This window comes from Heterocephalus glaber, unplaced genomic scaffold, assembly GCF_053883595.1.
Source record: "Heterocephalus glaber isolate CG9 unplaced genomic scaffold, H.glaber_assembly_v1.0 deba00000331, whole genome shotgun sequence".
NCBI classification, from domain to species: Eukaryota; Metazoa; Chordata; class Mammalia; order Rodentia; family Bathyergidae; genus Heterocephalus; species Heterocephalus glaber.
This window is the reverse complement of record NW_028258142.1, coordinates 28,288,529-28,314,989: the sequence shown is the minus strand read 5'-3', so window position 1 is coordinate 28,314,989 and position 26,461 is coordinate 28,288,529. Positions and strand designations below refer to the sequence as shown.

The window sequence follows — 26,461 nt, the reverse complement described above, 5'->3', positions numbered from 1 at the left end:
GCCTCATCTCAGACTGGGAATCTCAGACTCGTTATTTGATCTGCTGAGGGTTCTGCCTACCAGAAGGGCAGTCTGGGTTTCATTCTTACTTTAAGCCTCTTATTCCCTGTTTTTCCAAGAACAAGACAGTTAAACATTGAGAAAGGAAAAAGGCACATAAAAATTGGAGAAACAGTGAAGTGTGTAGTTGGTCTTTCTCTATCCTTACCTGTTTTATCAATGTTCAAATGAAGTATGATCCAGGTGTAAAACTATGTTATGATCTTTAAAGTTCATTTCAAAGATAAATATGATCCCAAGAAATTAGTGGTCTTTTACTAAAATATCTATTAGGAATTGAGTAAGGTTTTTTCCTTAACAAAAGGTTTGCGACTATATATTTATGTGTTTACTCTTTTGGATGTAGCCACTGAAAAAGAGCAACACACAAAGCAGCAAATAGGAAAAAGAACAAAACCTGAGTGGTTTAGTGGCAAAAGAATGTTTTAAATTAATTATTCAAGTTTCTGATCAGAGACTACAAGACTGCAGTATGTGTCATGTGTGTTCATAATAATGCTTGCTATGCACCAGGATGTTCTGCTTTGTTAGAAATGCTGTAGATCTGCTTTATTCAGTATGGGAGGCATAGGACTTTTGTAGCTATGGGATACATGAAATTGACTAGTGCAAGATAAGAAGGAATTTAATTTTTTAATTTTTAATTAAATAGTACATGTAACTAGTGGTTATTGTGTTAGCACAGTTCTAGAGGAAATGGTGAGTAGAAAGGAAAGCCACAACTGAAAAAATTGCTCCCTGCACAGCAGAGAAACACTTGGCCAAAATAGAAGTTTCTGGAGTTTCTAAGTACTGATAAATACTAACTGATAATATTGCTGGAAATTTAAGCAAAGCATTCTGAAATTGACTCTAAGAAACCCAACGATAATAGTCAAGAATATTATACTATCCTAAAAAAAAAGAATTGACTATTACAATTTCTTGGAGAATCCCTACATTTCAAAGTCTAACATAGGAAATATAAAGTTAATATATGTTTAACAACAAAACTATATTAAAGAAACAATAAAAAGGGTAGTCTCATAGGTAAGTAAAAAATGAATTTATAAATTAAAATACTCCCCCCACATGTGTGTATAAAATGCTTATAAAGCCAGCTAAGAATAGAAAAAAAGAGAGGCAGTACCTGCTCTAGTTTGGCAAAAATACCTTTTACTGCCACACAAACTTGATGAATGATTTGGATCCTTGTGGAGGCTGCAGTGTTTTCTGTTTCTTCATCATTTCATAAATTCATTTGGGTTTAAAGGAGTCCTTAATAAAAAGAGACATCAAAAGAAATACAGAAAGCCTGGGCTGTCATTAAATTTTAAATATCTCTTTCATTCGTATTCTCTCTCTCTCTCTCTCTCTCTCTCTCTCTCTCTCTCTCTCTCTCTCTTTCTCTTTCTCTCTCTCTGTTTTTTTTTTCAGTTTTATATTTTGCTCCACAGACCAGTAACCTGGTAATATACTAAATAATTAATCAGAAAAACAGAGTGATGAATAGGGGATAGGGATTTGAAATGCAGTGGACAAAGTGCAGTAATCATCAGAAGCAGCCAGCAAGTGCTCAGCTTTGAATTAGGTTGTTTAGAAAGAAAAAAAAAAAAACAGTTTATACACCACTGCAAACATTCCATTTTAACAGGTCTCATCTCCCTAAATGGCATCATATGCCAACCCTGAGTGCTGTACTACACATCTCCTTTTTATTTTGTTACTGAAAATTCATATTACATAATATAAAGATTCATTTTTTAAATGTAAATATAGTAAGTCAAAATTTAAATGCTCCTATTGGACTATTACCATTGCCAGAAAAATCTCAGCACTGCTCTAGGTGAAAATAAGCCCAAGGGTTTTTTAATTGGAGAACTTTGTAAAAGCACACACATCATCCTGCAGATCTCTGTCATGTTATGGATCAGAGCATTTCTATACCTTGGTGCAAATCTCATCAATTTATAGGTAGTAATTTTGTCTTCCCATCCAATAAGTAAAAGGTTTGCCCCCTGAACTCAGAATTTTAGAATTAGGAGCATCAAATGATACACTGAGATCAGAGCTAATTACTCTGAGCAGGTGGGTAACATGACACTAATACCCCTCTTCTAAAGTAGTACAACCTAGCAAACCTTTTGTGACCTGAACCCTAATTACCAAATATCAATTGACCTTGTGAGCACATGAACTTGGTCACTCTGATTTTATGTACTTACAACTATACACAGGTTTGTTTGGATGTCAAGGTGCTTTGTTCTTTATTGTTTGTGCCTAAACAGCATTTATAGAGACTTGAACTAAACAATAATGAAAGTATTACAGAAACTTAATCATCAAATTAGAGAATGAGAAGGAAAATAACCCAGATTTTCAACAAGCATTGATTTCCTTTGCAGGAGGAAATAAGCCAGAAGCATAATTTTATCTTGCTGTTTTAAGTCATCTATATAGTAATAAAATTGATAAATGTTGTACTGTGTCTTTTAAGTAGTAAAGTAGAATATAGCAACAAATATAGACTGGTAATATATAACCAGAAGTGATAGCCAAATTGATAAAAAAATAAGGAGATAAGTATAGAAATATCGTTTTTTTGTGACATAGAAATACTGTTGCTGATGTGTTTTCTCATTAAATTAATTGCATTTTTTTCTGTTCTTCTCATGTTCCCTCTCATCATTATTACCATGCATTTAACTCATTGTGATGTGTTACCACTGATATTTATTTTTAATGCTTTTATTTATGTACTTATGTGTTTGTTTCATTTTATGGGTTTTTAACCCAGATCCCACTGACCCAGTTGACTATTACCCTTTGCTTGATGATTTCCCCACCTCCGTCCCAGATCTCTCCACCCCCATGCTCCCACCAGTAGGTGTGCAAGCTGTGGCTCTTACTCATGAGGCTGTGAGGGTCAGCTGGGCAGACAACTCTGTCCCTAAAAACCAAAAATCATCTGAAGTACGGCTGTACACCGTCCGGTGGAGGACCAGCTTTTCTGCCAGTGCCAAGTACAAGGTAAAGTTGTAATTGATTGCATGAAATTTAAAATGAACTGCCATTTTTTTCTGAAATATACATTTTTTTCTGATATATACATTTTTTCTGGACTACCATGAGTCAGTTTGCTAAAGAGATAATGAGATTTTACATGGGAAAACAAAACATTTCAGTAACTCAGTTTCTAAAATTAGTATGAGATAATTAGTTCATAAGAAACAAATTTAGAGTGAGGTAGAAATACAGTAAGAGCTACAAAATGCTGTTTGAATTTCATTATATATTAGGTTTCTATCAGTAATTTGATTTTATATGGGGAAATGTCATTTTCCTTTTTTGAAAATAGCAGATATCTAAGAATATTTTCTAGATAGATTTTGATATTTTTCTTTCCATCAGAAATGTACATTGACACCGAAGTTATTCTCATTAATATCAAAGAGACCAGTATATCAGTGAATACGACTAAGAGTAGATATCATGAAGGTATTTTTATACCATCTTTAGAAAGTACTCTATCGGTGATGGCAAATATTTTAGAGATGATTGCCCAAAATGCAACACAAATCCTACTTATTTCTTGCAAAGTGCAAACTCTGCAATTAAACCTGAATACTGAGGTTTTAGTTTAGAAAAAACAACTCATACATGAACATCTTTAGTCTTAAAAGATAAACAAATAACATGTGTGCCATAGGTTCACCACCACTGCACCATTGACTTCCACATTTAGTCTTGAAACCACCCTCCTGTAGTAAAGAAAATCCCCTAGAACTAATATGAATCACAAGAGCCCCTATTCTTGTCATCGCTGAGTCATCTCAAAACCCTTGTAAGAGCTCCTTAGGGATATATTTGAGCCACTGTCATTACCTTTTTCAAATTTCTACCAGTCAACTTTGGCAACACCAAAAAAAAAAAACAGACAATGGAGACTATCGTGTCACCTCCTAAACCTGACACAATAGTAGCATATATGGGCAATACACAAGTGATTACAAAGTACTTGCCAAGTATGTGTACCTATTCTGGTTCTGAATCAAGAGATAGTTTATTTTGAAATCAAAAAATACATTTTGGTTTTCTTAATATATTATGGGAAATTTTGAAATGAGATATGCTCTTAGTTCAGTAGATATGTTTGAAAGAAGTCCTAAGTTATTCAAGTGAGTTAATATCTGGAAAAATATATAAGATTTATGATTTTAATGATTCTCAAAGTGAAGATTTAGGGGAAAAAGAAAGCTTTAAAATAAGAATATATATGTCACAGGACAACCAAAGAATCAAATAGCTCAATGCGGGCCCTCCAGATTCTTCATATCCCCTTTTGTCTCTGCTTTTACCTCTATACTGTGGTAGTTCTCAGCAAGAATGTACATATTTTGTGTAATGTCTTTTTTGCTCAACCACCGCTTCCCTTAATCTAGCCTCAATCTGGTAGTGATGTGGTGGAAGATGAAATTTCCATCTTTGGGAATTTCTGACTCCAACCCTAGAGACAATAGCAAAATCCCACTAATAATTCTATAAGTTGTCTCTCTCTTTCTGTAGTCATACTGGATCTGCCTCTATGGTCTTTCAACCTTTAAATGGCATAAAATGCACATTTCATCATAAGTCAATTTTAGTTGAAATCATAAACAGTTTTCTTTGGTAATGTTCCTCTGGTAGACTTTGAAAATCTCTCCAGGCAAGTCCAAATATTATCATTGACATAAAATACATCATAAGTACCCCATCTATCTCCTTACAGTATTAGATTTTAGGACTCAGCACACCCATAAATAAAGACAATATTATCAGAAAAGACAACCAAGAAAACATGAGAGTATGAAAAATATCTCTTTATATATAGATTACTCAATTCCAAGAATACCTTTAAAAGACTACTTTTTCCATTTTAAAATTTTTATATTCATAATTGTTGGTACTTTGTAGATACATTCATTTCACAGAATAGCCATGGCTTCTTTGCCAGAATGTGAAATGTTCCAAAGGACAATGATTGCTTTCTGCAAAATGGTTTGAGCTCCAAAATTTCTTGAGGAAAACAATTTCAGTTGAATAAGTTAGTATAGCAGACACAGAATTATTGTGTCTCACAAAGAATTCCTGTAAAAAGAGATGCAATCCAAAAAGATTTTAACTGTTTCTTTTCTTATCATCTTCCCTGAAGAAGGTTTCAGTTTCTTTTTTTAAAATTTTTTCTAAACTTATTTTGTAACTTTTATTACCTTTTATTTTATTTTTTTCCCATTAAGTTTATTGGTACATTTTAGGTATAAAATGCAGTTACATTCATCATTGGGATCTTGTACCATTAAATGAGTATCTTGGTTCTTATTTGTTTTCCCCTTCTCCTGCCCTCCCTTCACCCCCTCCACCCTTCCCTATTTGCAAAGACTTTGTTGCCATTTTTTTCCTTTTCTCATATTTTTTCTTTTCCCTTTTTTCCTTTCCCCTACCCCTCCCACTTCCCCTGCAACTTTAGACCTTTTTTTCCTGTTACACAATATCAATTATACATTTTTAAAATTACAATATCAAGATCTAGGAGACATTACCACAGATTTTACAGAATTTAAAAGGATATAGAAAGCATATTACAAAAATCTTTTTTGAAATAAATTTTACAACTTCTAAGAAGTTGGAAGACAAATGAATGAAACTAACTCTGGAGGAAATATAAAATTTGAATAGCACCTATTAAAGAAAGTATATTCCTAGTTTGAAAACCTACCTATATGACAGCAGCAGGCTCATATACATTTTAACTGATAAATTATATCAAACAATTAAAGCAGAAAAAAAGAAAGAACACTTCTCCCCTCATTTTAGGAACTCAACATCGTGCTAATCCTAAAACTGGATAAAGATAATAGAAGAAAAAAGTATGAACATAGATAGAAATTTGTTTAACAAAACAAACTATTGGAAGTCAGATCTGGCAGGATGTGGAAAGTGGTTTTGTTATAGGGATGACAGTGTTGGTTCAGCATTGGAAGATCCACCCCCAAAAGTCATTATTTTAACAGAGGAAAGGAAAAAGCCATATGATCCTGTCAGTAGTTGGAGAAAAAATATTGGACTAAATTCTACAGGTATTCATGGTAAAAGCTATCAGGAGACTAGAAGTAGAACAGAACCTTCTCAACAGATTAAAGACATGCACTCCATACTTTCAGCAAGAATGGAAGGTTTCAGTTTCTAATATATCACCTTCCTACACACATACACACACACACACACACACTATTCTTCATCCACATCTGAGGTAAGGAGGGTTAGAGGAAAGGAAACAGTCAGATGGGTTGGAGTGGGAAGCATAAATGAAGAAGATATCTGGTCTACCAGAAAGATATACATTTTATAAGTAAGGTATCAGATTCTTTGGTTTGTACTTTTCAAGCCACTGTCTTATCTATTACTTACTCTTTTTTCCCATGTTAACTTTATAAGATAGGTAAGGCACACACAAAATTTTAAAAATACATGAAATCAAATGATCTGGGCTCAAGAGTTGACTTCACTATATCCTATATATTGTTATATCAGTTAATTTAGTGTCATTTTAATCCATATGATACAGATACTCATACTATAAAAAGAATAAATAACAATCTTCATAGTGAAGAGTGTTAATATATGTGTGCATGTTCCTTGAGGAAGACATAGGAAGGGTTGTAACTAATCCATTGAAGCTAGACTCAGCTGATCTGATAGGATCATGTAGGGCTCTCCTCACAAAAATACCCTTACACATTGTTTATGCCCAAATCAAGCCATAATCCTTACACTTATGTTTTGATTGTCTAAAACCCTGCTTTGGCTTTCCTAAAAAAAAAAAAAAAAAAAAAAAAAAAAAAAAGGATTTTCTATGATTTCTTTTCTATCAAGTGTTTAATCACATGCAGTTTTACATGAATTTCTATTCAAAATGGATTCATTGACAGTCGACTGGGCTTATTAGGTATACCATTAATGTTACAGAAAAGAGTTCTGCATGACTCAATCTCATTCCTCAAGATACAACTCAAAAAGGAATTTAACTCATGTCTAAAACTATATATAATGTAAGACACTGCATGAAATATTGTAGCTACCATTAAGACCTACTCTGAGCCAGGCACTATCTTTTAATTCATGTCACGCTTTAATGCTATGAGATCAATTCTATGATTATCTCCACTGTATAGATGAGGGGGTAAGGCTCAGAGAGACACTGCCTGAGTATCCTATTCTCAAAACTAACTGGCCACAAATTTCCAAAGTATTTCTAGGATTAATGATTTAAAATAACCAGTAGCCTTCTACAAGTTTCCAGAGAAAATGAGTAAGTTCAGGGTATTTGTAAATGTCAATCTGTTTTTCTAGACCATAAATAAAGATTATATTGCTTAGTGGCATCCTAAATTCCAGTGCAGCACAAAGAGACTGGTTTTATTAAGATAAGATTCTGTCCTCCTAAGAAAAATATTCCTCATTGCCCCATTTCTCATTCCTATTTCCATTTGTAGTATTCAGAGGTGTTAGAAATGATTATGAAGCAAGGCAGTACTGGAAGTTACATATCAGCATGTCACATACTAGCTGTGTAGTTTGGGTTTTATTGGATGGAATTCCATCTTCCTGATCATACAAAATATTTTTATATTTAGGACACATTTTATAGCTATTTTTAAGGAGAGCTTCTGATAAATGTTTCTGAGGTCATCATTTTAATAGAATGGATAGGCACAACATCAAAATGTTATTAGGGCAGTTAAATATCTATTTGGTGTTGTAACAAAATGTAGGATTTTCATAGCTATAGCCTAAGAGATTCACAGGTGGATAAAAAACATTTACTGTACTACAGTAGTAAGAAAAAGAGAGAGATGAGACATCTACCTAAGGGAAGAAAAAGCTTCCTTTGACTCTCTAGGCATAGATATATAACAAAGTAATAAATATAGATGTAAAAGTAAATAAGTTTGGAAAAAGACCAACATCTAGATATCAAGCACAAGTACATCTTATATGAGGTAAAAATAGTTTTGAATTTGCCTGGTCATTTATAAAACATGCTTTAATTTAAGAAACTAATCTGTTTTTTTTCCTTCGTTACCATTTTGATTTTTTAAAAAGCAATAAAGATTTAATTTACTTAATTTTATTTAATTTTCTACTAAAATAACTTCTTGTTTAAAAGGCAAACAATGGATTCAGAAGATTTAAGTAATACTAGCACTACTTTGCATGACAATGTAATTCTTCAGTATTTATCCAAATTATTTTTCCTTTCCTCATCAGTTACTCATTATCATACTTACATGTTTCTTTAATGTGAAGTAGACAGAAAGAAAAACACATGACACAAAATCGCTTTTCTTCTATTTTCTTAAGAGCTAAAGAGATACTAGAAACACTAAAAGTTTTTACCTTAAAATCTTTTATTAAAACATAATAAGCAACAAACTCTAATAAATTATCTTACCAGGGGAAAATATGTGAAATGTATAATATTAACCTGGATTTTTATTATAAGTAAACTTAAAACCAAGTCAGAACAGACACCTTCCAAAGATGGAAAGTTTTGTTTGTCCTGTGCTGTTTATTGCCTCACTTAAGAAAGTTTATCAGAAGCTAAGCCTTTCAACAACATAATGCCTGATTGATTAGTCATGTCTTAGATGTATTATCAGCCCATATAAGCTGTTGACAGAAAAGACATAGTGCCAATCCTTGTACTAGCTCTTCTGCAGTTTTGAAATAGACTTGGTTTTTGCTGGGTTGCTTGATATTCTTTTTACATGTCTTGATTAGCAAGTTGATAGAGTTCATTTTCTTATCTCTTTACTTATTTCCTACTTGTATAGTCAGAAGACACAACTTCTCTCAGCTACACAGCAACAGGCCTCAAACCAAACACAATGTATGAGTTCTCAGTCATGGTAACAAAAAACAGAAGGTCCAGCACATGGAGCATGACTGCACATGCCACCACATATGAAGCAGGTATGTAACGAAAGGCTGACCTCAAAGTGTCTACTTTCGACATTTCATGAAGGTGAGGAAGTTAAAATATATGAGTGCTGTGGTTTCTCAATTACACTTTTATGGTATATAAAATATTTTATCATTTATAGTTCACAGCAGTTTTATAGTTAATTAGTTTCTTGTTACTCTAAAAAAGAAAAAAATGAGTCTCCCATAAATTAAATCGTGTGGTTGCAAGATGAATATGTGGCTTCTTAAAAGTGTTAATTTGGGGATCTCTAGATAAATCTTTTCAATACATTTAAGTGAAGAACAGAAATCCACAGGTTGAACTCTGTCTTTGACCATAGTCATGGTAAGTATTTGCTAACTTGAAAGAAATTAGATACAAAATAAAATTTTGCATTATAACTACAGTTTCCTAGATATTAATCCTAAATAACCATACATACACACACACACAAATTGGAATTATAGTTCTAATTTTTATGTCAGAGTACTGCCTTAACTTTTAGATTTCTACTATGAGTATATTTACATTTTTGTGGGTACTTCTTTCTATAAGAAGTTTTATCTATTTAGTCTCATTTAATTTTAACATCTTCCTCTTCTACTTTACATGTTGCATATACATGAACTATTCCTTTTAGAATTCTGCCTTTTATGCTAATGTTATGGCCTCTTATGAAAATTAAAACCAGAAGAAAAAGATACATAATATGGGAGGCACTAAAGGACTTTCTCTTTCCTTTTACTTGAAAGGATACGAATGGAGTAAAATGTAAACTAGTCAAAAAAAATCTGATCTTCCCTTAGTGAAAGAGTAGTAATTTTACTTTAAAGCAAGCAAATTCATCCATTTTTTCTTTTATAAGCATAAAATGCACATCAACATCTGTCTTGATTAATACATCCTATGGATTTCTCATCAACTTCTTAGCCTTATGTGGACACCAATAATGAGACACATTACTGACAGAAAGATACTTTAAGAAATGTGGTTGTAGAAAGGATGATTGTCAAATCAGATAATGATCTAGGCAAAGGTGTAAATAGCATGTGGATGAGATTCCTTGGTGATGATGAGAAGCAAGAAGTAATTCGCAAGTGTCCACAGATTTATAACTCTGAGGAAAAAAATGAAGTGAATGAAATAACTCTAAATTTGCTGCTAACTCTACAAACACATCAAAACTATGGATATACAGTTTCAGGTGCTGAAATGGCTCACAATGAAGGTAAGAATGGCTGGCAAATCCTTGATGTAAAATATTTCATTCTGTCCAAACGGTGACTATTTGATTTTATTCTTATTAACTTAAGTAAAATAAAAATAACTGAAAGGATATGTGAAATAATCAGATATTGGAAAGGGACAGGAGCCAAACTTCAGAGATGAAGAATGGTCTGTTGTAACTGTCATTGCAAGGTGCTGGCATCACAGTGGTTTGATTCTGTTTTATTCCCTTGTATCCAATTCAAGTTTTCAGATGATAGACAGCATCTTAATGGCTTGAGAAGGGATCACACAAGCTTAAAAATGGGTGGGATGAAGACCATAAAGTTCCCAGTTGATGTTGCTACCAACCTCCTGAAACATACAAGAGTTTTTTCTCCAAAGGAAAAAGCAAAGTGCTTTTCTAAAAGGAAAAACAGCAGATAGGATGCTGGACAGTCCAAGTAACTAATGCCTATGATTCCCCTTTCTGAAATATTCTAAATCTCGATTATTACCATCCATTCATGCACTTACAAAGAAATTTAAATGTGGGAAAAATTTGTTTGAAAACCAGAAATATCAGAGGGTAGTGTTTGGCTAGTGGGCCATAATATTAATCATAAGTGTATAATAACATTCATTTGTAATTATCAGGCCCTGAGATAGGCAAAAAGGAAAGAAAATAAAATTTTTTAAGAATAATAACCCAATTGAGAAGAAGAACATTTTGAAACAGTCCTGAAGCAACATAGGAAGTCCAAAACAAAACTTTGGACAAGTTCAAATCAAATCAAACACACACGGTCTAAATTCTGTCTGGATTTATAAAGGAAGGGGTGCTTAGCTATGTCCTAGGTGGATCCTCAGGTTCCACTGCAAGGACTTCCAAAGGGAAGGAGCAGCATTTACAAGGACAGCCAAGTAGATGTAAGAATGATGATGTATTCACCAGGAGTGGGAGCAGCACATGTCTATAATACCAGCTACTTGGGATACCAAGTTTCAGGTTAGCCTAGGCAGTTTAGCAAAAATAGATAGTTGGATGGATGGATGGATGGATGGATGGATGGATGGATGGATGGATAGATAGATAGATAGATAGATAGATAGATAGATAGATATAGCGAGCTCACTTAGCATGTGTGGCCATGAGTTCATCCCCAGTACTATGAAATGAGGACAGGAAGGAGGAAGGGAGGGAAGAAGGGAGAAGGATGGAAGAAAAGAATTGTGTTCAAAAGACACTTATGAAAAGCTCAAAATGACTGGAGCACGATGTTCACAGCTCAGCAAATAAAAAGGAGGCTAAAAGAAAAAGCATAAATTCCAAGTAAATAAACCATAAATAGAATGTCTGGAATTTACTTATTTACTTATACTTAATTCAGAGATAATAGGTAGCCAATAAAGAATTTCTTTTTTAACTTATATTTACTTATTTGTCTTTAATTGACAAATAATAAACATGTATATTCAGGATACAATGTGATGTGTTTTTTTTAATTAAATTCTTTTATTGGTACATTGTAGGTATTCAACACAATTACATTTCTCATTGGGAATTGTACCTTTACATAATGCATCTTGGTTCTTATTTTTTCCCCATTCCTAGTCCTCCCTTCACGCCCTCCACCCTTCCCTATTTACAAAGACTTTATTTCCATTTTTTCCATTTCTCAGCATTTTTCCTTTCCCTTCTTTCCTTTCCCCTGCCCCTCCCACTACCCCTACCCCTTTGGACCTTTTCTTCCTATTTTGCATTATCGATTATTCGTTATAATCATTGGTACATTTTAGGTATACAATATAATGACATTCATCATTGGAAATTTGCACCTTTACATAGTCTCTCTTGGTTCTTATTTTTCACCCTTGCCCAGCCCTCCCTTCCACCCCTCCAGTCCTCCCTATTTACGAAGATTTTGTTCCTATTTTTCCATTTTCTCATATTAATCCCATTCCCTTTTATCCCTTCCCCTAGCCCTCTCACTTCCTTCCCCTTTGCCCCTTTTCTTCCAATTTACAATGTGATGTTTTTAAAAGGGTTCAAACTTACATATCCATTACCTCAATTACTTATCATTATTTGTAGTAAGAATGTTAAACATTTTATTCTCATTGCAATTTTGAATCAACTATAGCATTATCTAGAACTCTGCTCACCATGCCATGCAGGAGATCCCTAAATCCACACCTCCAGTCTAGTTGGAACTTCATACACTTTGACAGACAATCTCTCCCTCCACCTCCAGCCACAGGTCACCATGTTTCTGGAGCAGACCAAAAGCGTACTACATGACAAGTTAAGAAGGTCTTTTCTAAATATCAGAGAATCCAGTTAACATGAAAATCCTAAATGATCTAAACATTAATTTCAATACCAAAATTTCTGTTTACCAACATTCTCATGGATTCTTCAAAAAGGCCTTACAAAATATTTGAAATAGGTTAGATGTAGACTGATTTTTTGAACAACCAACTCTTGAATGTATTATTTTAATAGTAGCAGTTTAAAAGTTATTTTATTTTTTGAATACTAAAAGAGATTATGTAAAGCAATCAAATCATCATCATTTATTTTCCAAATAAACATCAATTTGACTTTTAATACAAGTAATAAAAAGGCTATTCTGATTAGTAAAAATACATGTCTTTTAATTTCATAATTTGAAAATTCCTTTTATACCTGTTATCATAACCTAATCTGTATTTTAGCTTCCTATCTATGACCTAGAAATATGTTGAATGAGCTCTTTATGGGGATAATTCTTCTTAACATATTGCCATTTGGTATTTTGCTATAATCTCTTTTCAATAATGTATTTGGGCTGATTTTTTGATATCACAATTTCTTTTATCAAGATCAACTCCATTTCACATGTTTTCCTCTTCTTCTTCCTTATGGTCATTCTTTCCTCTTTCTACTCATCCTTTTCTATTTATTTTCCTCCTCCATGATGTTTTTTGCCTCCTTTTTCTATCTGAAATTTTAAATGTCAGCATGCAAAAATTACAAGTAATTTGAGAAAATCTTGAATCCCAGTGACCCTGAACTTCAGGGAATTAGAAAGTGAATGGAATGATAGATGGGAATAATTGATCTCTTCTCTATTTGGCTCACATTTGGAACTCAGGAAGAGATGCTGAAAATAAAGTATAGATAACGTCCAGGTTCTATACTATAGTACAGACACATTGAAGAACCAAAGTGAATACTTATAGAGTAAAGCTGGTACAGACTTATAAACCAAGTTCTATATATTTTAGATAACACAGAGTTCCTATTTGGTGCCAGGAAGTTATTCAGGAACCCAAACATACAGTCTAGATATGTTCTCAATCTGCCTGTGTCAAACAAAGGGTAACAAAGAGTATAGCTAATAGAATTGGAGCATTGTTAGCTACCAAGAAGAAAAACTCTCTTTCCAGGCATAATGTGAAAACTGGTTGGAAGAGGCCTGAAAGATATTGCATTGGGTCAGCCGTTTGCTTCTACCTTTAAAATGTATTTAAGACTTCATCAACCACAACGTGAAGAAGTTTCATTCCAACTTATTTCATGCCAGATTTTCACTCTAGTTTATTTCATCCCAAATTGAAGTGAAGCTATTTATCAATTCTTTAATTCCTGTATTTCATTTCTCACTCTTACGTTTGTTTTTAGAAGAAGTCAATATGGTGTGTAGGCTATGTGTTTCAACCTGGGCTTTAACTCTTGTTTTGCTTCTAAGGAAATTGAAGAATCAATTGATATGTTCATTTATAAACTGCGGGCATAGCAAAAGTCTGTGTCTTGAAGATATATCATCATCAAAGTCATCAACACTAACCCTAATCCCTCTCTACATTCACCCCTTTAGATAGCACTTCACTTTCACGGAAAGCAATTTTTTTTTATAACTTGTTTGCTTATGTAATTGAAATCCTTGAAATAAATTGTAAATGTCAGTGTAAAGAGGGGATACTTTGTGATAGATTCTGAGCATCTGCATCATGATTAAAAGTCCCACCAGTGTCTGTTTTCTTTCACATCTGATGACAAGGCCTTGTCTCTGTCTCATCTTGCAGCCCCAACCTCTGCTCCCAAGGATTTGACCGTCATTACTCGGGAAGGGAAGCCTCGTACTGTCATTGTGAGCTGGCAGCCTCCCTTGGAAGCTAATGGTAAAATCACTGGTAAGCATTTCAGCTTGCTTTCCCAGCATAGTCCTGCCTTAGCCCAGGAATGCTCACATGCTCAGCTCACCTTTTGTGTGTTATTTTCTGTCTTGGCATCTCTGACCCTTCTCTGACCCCCACAGACCATGGAATTCTTTAATGGTGCATACAAATACACACACATACCACTTTCATTTGAGTTGCTTTGTGAGAAAGATGTATTTCTAATAGGATAGACCTTAGGTTTTTTAGGCTATGGAGAATTAAGATAACCTTTCTATAGAGTGTCTCTAAGTATAAAGGTAAAGTGAAGCTGGTGGTTTAACAGCTATAAAATACAAAATCTTCCCAATAACCACATATTTTTTGTATAGCATATATGAAGGAAATTTGTCTTGGAATTTTAACTTCTCACATAACTTTTAGCTTCTTAGTTAAATCACAAGGTTCAGAAAATACTTAATATTGACTGCCAGAAATTGAATATAATGAATATTTCACAGTGACAGATTTTATTTTGCCAAATATTGCTGATAACATCAATGCCTAATTAAAGCATCCATTAGAAGCCTGTAATGTTAATTTAGTATGAAAAATATAATGGAGTTCTATCAGAGATTTTGCATTTAAATGATCACTTTAGGCTTTTAATAGATGTCTCCATAGCATATAATTATTATGAAAAATATTGTATAACTCAAAATGCACATTATAGTCTAATTAACTTGAACCTTTGAGTTAGAAACATGTAAGAGTCATTCCTGTTTTTTTCTTTCTTTTTGTTTTTTGCATACAAGAGGTGGATTGCAGTACTATAAATTTACAGAGTGAGTCAGTTATTCTGTGATACAGAGATAAGCAAGGAAATTGCAATTTCAGATGGCACAGTCACTGTGTGAGTTACATTCTGAATTTGCAAAAATAATAGATAATGTGAAAATTCCAAATGTGATTGATATTTATGGTGAAGATTTGTTTTCTCTAGGAAATTACTCTCTGTGCAAGAGCAAACAGAATTTTCATTTGAGCTGACAAATATGGGAAAAGAAGATATAAAATCTCCCTCAAATCTTATATGTTCAGTTGTCAGTGTTCCAGGCCTTTAAAACTAAAGCCAGCTCATTCTAATTTTCTTTTATTTCCCCTCTCAGTGTTATGATCTGTGTTCATTGGTTCTGTTTCAGTACTTTTGTAGCTTTTGATTTATTTTTATCTTATGTCATCATAAAAACTTATTTATAAGTACATGATAAATCCATAGATAATATATTTAAGAAAAAACAGAATGAAAATTGTCTAAGTGAAAACAAGTTCTTATGAAAAAATATATATTTATTTTGGTGAAGGATAAAGTAAGTCATATTCCCCACTCAAGTTCACTTTTATTTAAATAAATACCTTCAAATAATCAATGTAAACAATAGAATGTGTTTTCAATTTGGAAAGAAATTTAATTTTGCTTTTCAGGGAAAAACTGGAAGTCTGGCCCATAACAAGAAATACAAATTAATCTAAGCAGTATGTTTCTATGTGCCAAAATTTCACTGCATGTATCAGAAATTGCTACGTACATTAGAATTGTCTGTTTAATAGTTCTCACTAATAAAAATCCATTCTTTAACAATGAAAGTATGCAAGACATTTTTTTTTTGCCTTTAAAAGCCTGATTTACTCATTTGAACAAAATTGTGGTCATCAAGTTGAGATATTTTGATTCAATCTAACAAGGAGGAAATACTAAGAACCCTTCAGAGAATTTCTGTTACATTCCTGTTTGGGTTCTTTCATTCAAACTACTCTCAGAGAATAAGGTAATAAAATATTCAAAATCTCAGGCCACTAGGCAGAAGGCCCAGACTGGCTACACTCATCTTTTAATGGAAGTCAGAGGAAAATGTGAGCTCAGTCCCAGTTTGGCAGGATGGAGGTATGCCTGCAAAGGATGTACTTCCAAGTTATACGCTCTCTGTTTGTTTTCCTAATTCCTTCAAGTGGACAGCTGTAGAGCATGGGAGTTAAGAACCCAAGCTCCCTGTTTAAGGGTAGGGGGTGGACAAGCCATTTAATTTCCCCCAGCCTCTCTTTCTCATCTACAAAATAAGGACAAAAATAGCATGTCTCTTATAGAATTGTTATAATAGTGAAGTGCTGAGAAAAATCCCTTATGCCCAATGAGCACTAAAGCAAATTAGCTATTATTCCAATTAGAAATCCATTCCAGAAAGAGGCTTTACTAATGTGCTTTGCACAAAACCCAGTCCATCAATTTGTAAATGTAATTACTACAAAAAGATTTTTTTTAAAAACACAAAGGAGAAAATTTAGATAATTCCAGTTTTTAAATTCTATGATCATAAACCCAATTCTTAAATTGCTATTTTCACATTTTCAGAAGAAATTTGTTCAAAATCCATGAAGTCTTTATTATATGCTTAATGTCCTGCTCAGCATTTTAATACTGTATAGTACACGATGACATATTCATGTTATTTCCCTTTGATATAAAGAGTTTAGGGCTTTCTAGAGAAAATAACTCATCCAAATTCAGATAATCGAGAAGTAGCAAAGCTACGATTAAAAAACTGAGAACTATACCGAATAGTTTCTCTGGTGTGAAAAGCTAAAAGTGTAAATAAGGATCAAAATGTATAATTGATATCGTGAAATAGGAAGAAAAGGTCTAAAGGAGTAGGGAAAATGGGAGAGGTAGGGGAAAGGAAAGAAGGAAAAAGAAAAAATATAAGAAAAGGAAAAACTGGAAATAAAGAGTTTATAAATAGGGAAGGGTGGAGGGGGTGAAGGGAAGGGAGGGGAATGGGGAAAATATAAGAACCAAGATATATTATGTAAAGGTACAGGATCTCAATGATGAATGTAACTGTATTGTACACCTAAAACGTACCAATAAATAAACTTAATGGAAAAATAAACAAACTGAGAACTATAATCAACTATTATACTGTGTTTTGCTCCCATTTATTAGTTATCTTTTGACTTTAATTGGTGATTCTCAACTGAGTTTTAATTTAATTCATTCATTTAAGTAGGAGCTGAGAATGTTTCTTTTTTTAAAGCTTCCTATGTGATTTTAGTGTCCACACAGAACTACGAAACATTGATCTAAATAAATGCAGTTTCAGGGCTGGGGATTTAGTTCAGTAGTTCTGGCGTCTGCCTCACAAGAGCAAGGTCCTGAGCTCGATCCCCGGTACCAAAAAAATAAAAAATAAAAACAAAAATAAATGTAGTTTCAAACCTGTTCAATTTAGGGACTAACAGAGAGAGAGAGGAGTTAGGTATTTCAGAGAATATTTTGTTAAATGTAATACAGTCTCACAGATAAGAGTATATTCCTTTTTGTGTGTCATTTGTTATTCTAGGCCAGTTCTTCTCCCACAAAATTCTCTCCTTTCTTGACTTTTATAAAATCCACAAAGCACTTTTCTTCCCATTTCCAAAGCAACAGCCTCACAGTGTCGTTTGCAGATAAACTTTCAACCTGTTTCTTAAGTGTTGCTTCTCAGAATGTTGGACTTTTAATTTCTTTTATTACTTCTCTGGAAAAGTATCTCTACTAGAGTCCATGCAACAGGTAATACTCACTTATATCTCTGAAATCTGTATGTCCATGCAAAAAAAGATTTGAATGCATATATCCAACTTCATGTCACACATCTGCATCTGCCTGTCTTTCACAATTGCCCCTATTTTATCTTCTTTTTTTATATTTCCCATCACAATTGGCCAAATAATGCATTATTATGTCCTGTGATAGGTTGACGACCATTCAAGATTGTGGACCCACATTGGAATTAAAAGTATCTAAATTTGTTACTCCCATCTTTTGAAAAGCTTCCACAGCTTATCCAGTTGAAAAATTGGAAATTCAGCCATCTTGACTTCATTTTTATCCCCTTTCCATTATAATAATAGAGAAAATCTAAACCTTTAGTAGAGGTTTATCATAATTATTTCTTTTGAGATTAAAAGCACTCACTGGGTTGAGCTCCTTGTCAATAGGAGTCATGTTACTAGCTTGGTCTTCCCACTACTTAGCAGTCTACCTGATCCTTGGAAGGAAATCTATGTAGAATTAGAAAAAGAATGCAAAGGACAGAAAAGAGGGGACAAGAGGAATTGGATACATTCTCTCATTTTGCTTCTGGAATTACAATTGCCTATTTTATAAGTGTAGTCAAAATGATTGATATATGATGTTACATTTTACATATATTTACACACATGACTCCAAAATGCAGGTGCCTAGTTGTGTTAACAGTCTCAGACTTTATCAACTGTGATAGAACATAATACCCCTCATTTTTTGGCCAGTTATGGTGAGAAAAAGACAAGAAATAAGGTAGAAAAAGGAAAGATAAAAAGTAAAGAAACACAAAGTCTTGAACACAGAGAAATAAATATACAAGCATATAAAGGTAGCAAGAAGCCAATAATTTTCTTCAGCACATGTTGTTGTAGAAATCTATAAGGTAAGATATCAATTATACTAAATCAAGGTATGCTTTAGACACATTGTTCATGCTGGATTACAATAACCTTTTTTTTCCTCTCTTTTTTCCTATTATAGTATCTGTCTTTTATTTCATATTTCATTTATCTACTGAGTTATTCATATAAGAGGAATCATAGGATATTTAAGTTTACAATCAGTCCCTACTTCATTTAACATTATGGTCTCAGGGTGCATTCATTTTCTTACAGATGACTCAAGTTTTGTGTTTATATGTTCTTTTGCCCTATTAGTCTGATTGTCAATCTGTATATATGATAATTAACTTTATAAGAACTTATAAATAAATGAATTGGGAGAAAAGATGTCAATAAGACATTCAGTGTCTTTCAAATATAACAAATTTGCATTCCTAAATGAAGTTGTGCTGTCCCTAAGGCCATTTATTAGAATTAATGGCATAATTTATTTGTGTTCACTATCTCGGTTCTTGAATTACATTTTTAAAAGGTTGGACTTCCCCATAAATATTAGGAAATTGCTTAACAACAATTTGGAATGGTCAGAACTTTATACTCAAAATTTAACTTTGGTTATTTGATTCCAGAACTGTCATTTAAACTATTCAAATAAACAATCTTTATGTAACTAAAATCATAGTGAAAGCCAATATTTTGTTTCATGTGATAAATGAATAAAGTCAGGAATAACTGTAGTTGGCCTGGGTTTGGAGCACAATTCTCTGAACATTCAGCTTTACTCTGTACTTATAACAGCCCAGGAAAACTTTAACAATTTCATTAGTATAATGAATGTAAAACTTTCATGCTAACAGGCTAGAGAATTTCATTTAATATGGGAGTTTCAGTACCTGTTATGTGAAGACTCTGAGTAGATTTTGTTGAGAAATAAAAAAGTAATAAAAGATATGGCTCCTGAACTAAAGGGAGGTTTTTATCCTTTTGAAGAGATAAGGTGTGCATACAATAAAAACTAAAAAGTAAAATTGCTGTTACCAGGGCCACCTTCTGAATAGACGTGGTTCTGTACGGATAAGAATGGATATCATTCTAGAAACAATATGAGGATATTTTGTTGATGTTGCTGATAGGGACTGAGTTTTAAATGTATGCATATACAAGTCAGAAAACAACCCCTTTATCTAAAACTATGTCACAGTCCCTTTTGAATTTTAGCCTTCCAAGTTTAATTAATTCATCAAAGGAGTCCCGTAGCATTTTTAAATTTTACAGTATTCTTTACATTAGCAAGTCTTTTACAGTATCTTAAACTCTCAGCATCTTAAGCTATGTATTTGTAACATGACATTGGAACAAATGACAAAATATATATAGATCCCACATTATCTACTAAAGCAGTGATTCCTGACCTTGCTTGATCATGTAAATCATCTACATGTATCTATATATGTGTGAGACAATAGGACCACAAATTTAGTAACTTAGAAGAACACATAATTTATTATCTCAGTTTCTGTTGTCTGGAATCAGAGCATAATTTAGTTAAATAATTTGCTTTGGAATTTCTTACAAGGCTGTAAATTAAGGTATTAGAAGTTAAATTAAGGTTACAGAAGTTTTTTCTTTGGTTTGGCTGGGAAAATATTTGCTTGTAATTTTATGTGGTTGTTAACAGACCAGTTTTTTACTGCTCCTTGGTCAAAAAACACTCCTACTTCCAGTCACATGGCCTTCTCTATTTGTCAGCATGGGTTATCAGAGTCAACGGAGGAGAGAATCTATAGAGTCTGTTATCAAAACAGAAATCATAGTCTTATGTAATATAATTATGGAAAAGATATCCATCCTATTTGTTATATCTGTTTGTTAGAAGCAAGTCTTAGAATTAATCTAAGGCCAAACAGAAAGGATTACACAAGGTGTAAAATCAGAGGATAGGAGTAATTGGAGCCATCAATGATTTTTCACACAGGTATTAAATCAAAGAGACCAGCCTTAGAGTCTATTTTTAATAATTTGTATTCATTCTTCCAGTAATTTTTATGATTAAACAGCTTTGAGAAACACCAGAAAAAGTCAAACCCAACACAAAATAGTTTTAGCATTGATCAGATTATAAGAAAAATCGGATTTTGGTTGCTGGAATTTGTAATGTTGTTTAATCCTAAAGAACCCATTGAGGGTTTATGCTGAAATGTGGATAAAGTGCATGACTATTGCTCGAGGGAAGTGAATCTGAGTCAGAGAACTCTGTGATATAATCATTGTAAAGATCTATGTATTAATGTTTCCAGGCCAGATGGAGGCCACAGAGGCTCAGAAAGAAAGGTGATCCATGCAAGATTATAGTTTTTAAGGAAGTTATTTACAAATAATGCATTGAATGCATAAGAATAGACCTACAGACTTTGGTGGCCTGTGCACTAAAGATATTGCAGAATTTTGGCAGGAATGGAGACAATACCACATTCATGTAGCAAAGATGTCCATAATGAGCCCTGTACAGTTTCATCTAGGATAATAATATAAGAATTATTCATTATTACCTTTAAATAAAAGTTACACCACTAATGTCACAATATGGTTACTTTACAGAAATACCTGATGTGTTTGGGTGGACATTAGACTATCATAACTGAGTGCACTATTAATATTTATGAAACACGTCCCCTAACACAGAGAATTAGTGGTTCCATCAAATGACATTATTAAATTTTGAGACATTAACTAGATCACCTACAGTTGTCCAGCAGAATTTATTTATTTGCCTAGCTATGTTGGAAGAGTGGAAATAATGATTGATCTTTACTGTCATGGTAGAGAATATGATTCCAGCCCTTTTACCAAGTAGCTTGAGTCACCCTCAGCATGACCATCTCTGGAAGGAGAGATGTCCCTGCCAATTTTGCAGAATTATGACAATAATAAAGTATGATCATTTATTTTTATAACACTTTAAAAACATATATGAGATTTTACACCTTCCAGTGTATTATTTAAGCACAAGCCAAAATAAATATTACTTATTTTCCTTATTGGAAGGCAGTGAGTTATACAGACTTATTATCACTGTTTTGCATTTTTCATCATGCATATATATCACAACAAACCAATAATCAGGATTTATTGGTAGCGGAAAGCATGCATTTTTAAATGTTGCATGTATTTTTATTTCTAATGGCCTGTTTCATTTTCTCATTCTATATATTGAAACAATTATTTATCTAATGTTTGCAATATAAGTAAATTCTTGCAAAGCTGAACACTAGTTTGTAGATTGTCGGCATACAATTATTGCAAATTATATTTGGGAAATACAGGTGATTGGAAGCAGAATTACAACGTTCAGTATACTAAATGAAGATGTATTTGTCTATTTATGCAGCTTACATTTTGTTTTATACCTTGGATAAGAACATACCAATTGATGACTGGATTATGGAAACAATCAGTGGCGATCGGCTTACTCATCAAATTATGGATCTCAACCTTGATACAATGTATTACTTTCGAATTCAAGCTCGAAATGCAAAAGGAGTTGGGCCCCTCTCTGATCCCATCCTCTTCAGGACTCTGAAAGGTTTGAATTCATTTCCTATTGTTACTTCCTTTTCCATAGGAGTGTTATAAAACAGTTTTGTAGTCTGTGTTAGAAACTGCCCTAAACCATTTCTGTTGACAACATGGGTGAAATGGACATTCAAAGTAAATTAAAATGTACCTTTTATGCTCAAAGCCAACGTGTCAAATGAAAGATCTATTGTGTTATCACACTTTCTGCCATCAGCACAAGGCAGACATATCTAATTTAGCTTTTTAAATTTACAATCCTTTTGGACTTTTATATTGATTTCATGTATATTGGTTCTTTTCAAAATATAATGAAACTCTTCAGCCATTTTATGTAAAAGAATAAAAATTTAAATCCACAGGATTATGTGAATGGCATACTATTGCCAATTTGAAATATTTTCTTTTAGGAACTATCATTCTTATATGTTATTGAAGGAAGTTTTAATGTGGTAAGAGAGAAAATTATTTTTAATGAATATATTTATTTTAAGAAACCATAGTAAAAACAATGAAGAAAAATCTTGCAATATCATTACTGGAAGAAAGTTCCACATGCTTGTAAGAATATAAATAACTACTCAATTTGAAGACAATTTTATGTTCTTACAGAAAAAGGCGAAGTCCCAAGAATAGTGGTTATATCAAAATAATTTTCATGTAAACTCATACTCTTTTGAGCACAGCATTAATTTTCTGGAGGATGAATAGTTACATGAGTCTGTATCACTTAAAGTGGGAAATAATTTGCATATTCCAATACGTGGTACTATTTAAAGATGAATATTTATATTTAAGGATGCATGATGTACATTGTTTTAAGGGAGGATAGCTTGGCTTTTAAATCTGACAATATTATTCCTAAATATCCTGAAGAAAACTTGGTAATACACAGTGGTAAACAATTATGATATGAGAAATCCATGGATGATTGACATTTCTAACCATTTGTTTTATATACTAAAAAAGAAAAAGGTTCTTAATTCTACAAGGAAGGTAATAGTGGACTTTTGAATTCTCATGAATAATCTATTCAAAAACTGGTTTTGGTAATAATCTGAAAGTTTGCCAGAAATGCACAAATAGGCATTCATTTTAAGCCTGCATGATACTACTGAATGATGTAGTAGAAGTTGGAAAAGGGATATGGAAAAAATGAGCTGATCTTTGTCCAGGTTTTGAGGACTGCATGTCTAAATCAAGTTTTATTCCAAATGAGGAATCAAAAGGTACCCAGTTCTTCATTTTGTGGAAGTATGAAATATAATTAGACAATGTTTTACAAATACTATTATCTTTACTATGGAAAAGTAACAAATTAATTTTATGTTCGCAATATATGCCAGCTGAAAGATCTCAAAGAGGGTTTAAGATGGCTTAGGGCAGTGATAATGAACCTTTTAGAGCTTACAATAATAGCAAATACCCCACTACAGCACATGTGCTGTAGGTCCGCCACCACTGACTTAAGGTGTCCAAATGTAATAAAGTGCAAAGTGGCCCACACTGATAAACATCCTGAGAAATCAACATTTCCTTTGGTACTATTAACATCAGTACTCTAACCTCATCTACAAATGATTTTCAAGACTAACAAGAACTTCAGGAAAAGTTATGGTTTGTTCTATGATATAATAGTCTAAACAGTTATTTCTAATAACCTAATTTGATATTTAATATTGCCTGTCTTAATTATGTTTCACACTAATAGCTCAGATCTTTAAGCAAACATTGTTCATCAGATAAAAAGTTTTTGATGTCTTGGGTGGATTTTAAATTACTCAAAAATATTTATATTCCTCATCTTCATCAATAATTGACATTGTACATGTATGCATCTTGCATGTCACTTTCAATGACAATTGTACTAAATTACTCATTAAAAAAGATTTAAAGCCACAATGAACCAAATCTATATCAAGGACATAAAATCATGCTTTTGCTTTCTGATTTAAGCTTTTAGATTCCTGAAGCTGCTTCAAAACATCAGTTTTCTGTTCATCAGAATGTAACTTTGTTGAACAGTGAGAAAATCTTAGATGTTTTGCTAAAGCTGAAGAAACTCCCAGTAGTGTACTGGGTAATGGACAAGTGTTTCCTTACAAATTATGCCCCAGGCAAGGGTCCACAAACCTCATTCTTTTAGTCTTCAAAAAATAGCAACATTTTCTACTTGAGATTAGATTTTTATCTTTTTGTATGAGCAGCCAGCCAGAGAGGTTTGAGAAACTTAATCAGTAATCGGTGGTTAATTAAAAGCACATTTACAATTAGGGATTGTACTGCTATATACTTATGTATATGCATGCATAGGATGCATCCAATTCTTTCTGTAAAATGTTAATTAAAAGAACCTTATCTTTATTCTCAGATCACATAGTATTGCAAATATTTATGAACTTCCCTTCTCCATGTTCTTCTCAGGCCTCCCTTACACTGAAAGATGTCTGTCTATCTCTAGATCAGTTCCCTCCAGTACAGTATTTGGCTCCATGTTGGCTAAATGTGCAAAGGGAGTCACTTTCTACACACAGAGAAGCAGAATCCTCAGCAGTAGCTCAGTAGAGTATGGTCTACCCTCTGAGCATCCTTTGTAGTTACTCTGAAATGTATCACTCCCCAAGCTAGGAAGAAAACTCTGTACAAGGATGGAAAAAGAGATTTAATGCTCAGATTAATTTGTGACAAAATACATGATTTTCTTGACACGTGACATGAATAATTAAAAGTTCAAGACACCAATCACAAAATTTTGAAGCCATTATTTGTTTTTAATAAAAGTCAGAATCCATTTGGTTTTTAATGGGAAGTACTCATCAATATATAATCTTTTTTGATATATTAAAAATATTTTAAGTTACATCCAGTCTAGCTCTAGTAATAAAGACAAATATACGACATTGTTTATCACTTGCTAAAAATATCTTAGACTGCTGGCAATGCATGCAATATTATTAACAACAAAGGAAGAAACAAAGAATGGAAATAAGATGTAGTTAGTTTACTTTTCTCTAGCTTCCCTGTCATCATTCTAAACAGTTCTCCACTAAATATTAGATACTGATTAGCATGATTTCAGAGGTTTGTCCTGCTCTGCCAAACCTATGCACTTCCCATATTGTTTGGCTACTTAAGATTCTGAAATATTTTTCTTTCTTCTTACTGGAGACCTGGTATGGTGCTTTTGACAATACAGTGTCCTTCCTCAAAGGCTACTTTAGGATCTCAGGTCATAAACCTGTTCATAGGCCACATGTAACGCAGTTGCCTATTAAAAGCCCCTGTTGTGCAATTCTATTAAAAGCTCCTGTAATCAGCAAACTTTTAATCCTACAAAATATAAGAAGTTTGAGAAGTCCTTAGTCTTCAATGGGAAATAGAAGCAAAATGTCACGATATTCTTGAAACAATAATAACAATGATGATGACAGTGACAATGTAGATGGAGGAGGAGGAAGTTTTGGGAGGTGGTGAATATGTTTATGACATTGATAATCATGTATACTTAGACCCAGTCTCATAGAGTTGTATACATTAAATATGTACAGCTTTTTCCTTGTTAATCATATTTCAATAAAATATTTCTTAAGATATAAAGCTTCAAGCATTTTAGTTTAAAAACATCCTGGGCTGGGTAGTTAGCTCAGTTGTGCCATTTTTCTCTGGTAAGTTTAACTGAGACATATACAGGAAGCAAACTTGCAAGTATAGTAGCCTACTTGGCAAGTTTGTGTACAATTGAATGAGTTAAATAAGCCAAGAACTCTCAAAATTCAAGACAAGTATAAATGAAATAAGTCTAACTCATGGAGTTTTGAAAACATCTGGACTGGCAAAAATGCCATATCACAATTTTTAGAATCGCTATAATGCTAACAATATGCTTCCTTTTTAGTTTCATTCACTTAACAAAAATAAGCCACCTGTTTTTAACTCTTAGAGACATTTTTTTTTTTTTTTGGTACCGGGGATCGAACTCGGGTCCTTGCGCTTGCACAGCAGGCGGCGAAACCACTGAGCTAAATCCCT

The 26,461-nt window shown here is 33.1% G+C and overlaps 1 protein-coding gene across 8 annotated transcripts in view; it reads left to right on the top strand.

Moving 5' to 3' along the window:
* Positions 1-26,461, top strand: part of Dcc (DCC netrin 1 receptor) — a 1,202,110-nt gene that overhangs the window by 1,077,768 nt on the left and 97,881 nt on the right. For 7 of the 8 annotated variants that reach the window (XM_004855173.3, XM_021236635.2, XM_021236638.2 and 4 more), the window contains 4 exons: positions 2,837-3,069; positions 8,913-9,051; positions 14,321-14,428; positions 22,248-22,442. In XM_004855173.3, the coding sequence (XP_004855230.1) occupies positions 2,837-3,069; positions 8,913-9,051; positions 14,321-14,428; positions 22,248-22,442 (675 nt within the window). The remainder of the gene's footprint in view (positions 1-2,836; positions 3,070-8,912; positions 9,052-14,320; positions 14,429-22,247; positions 22,443-26,461) is intronic. The other variant, XM_004855172.3, reaches the window with a different exon arrangement.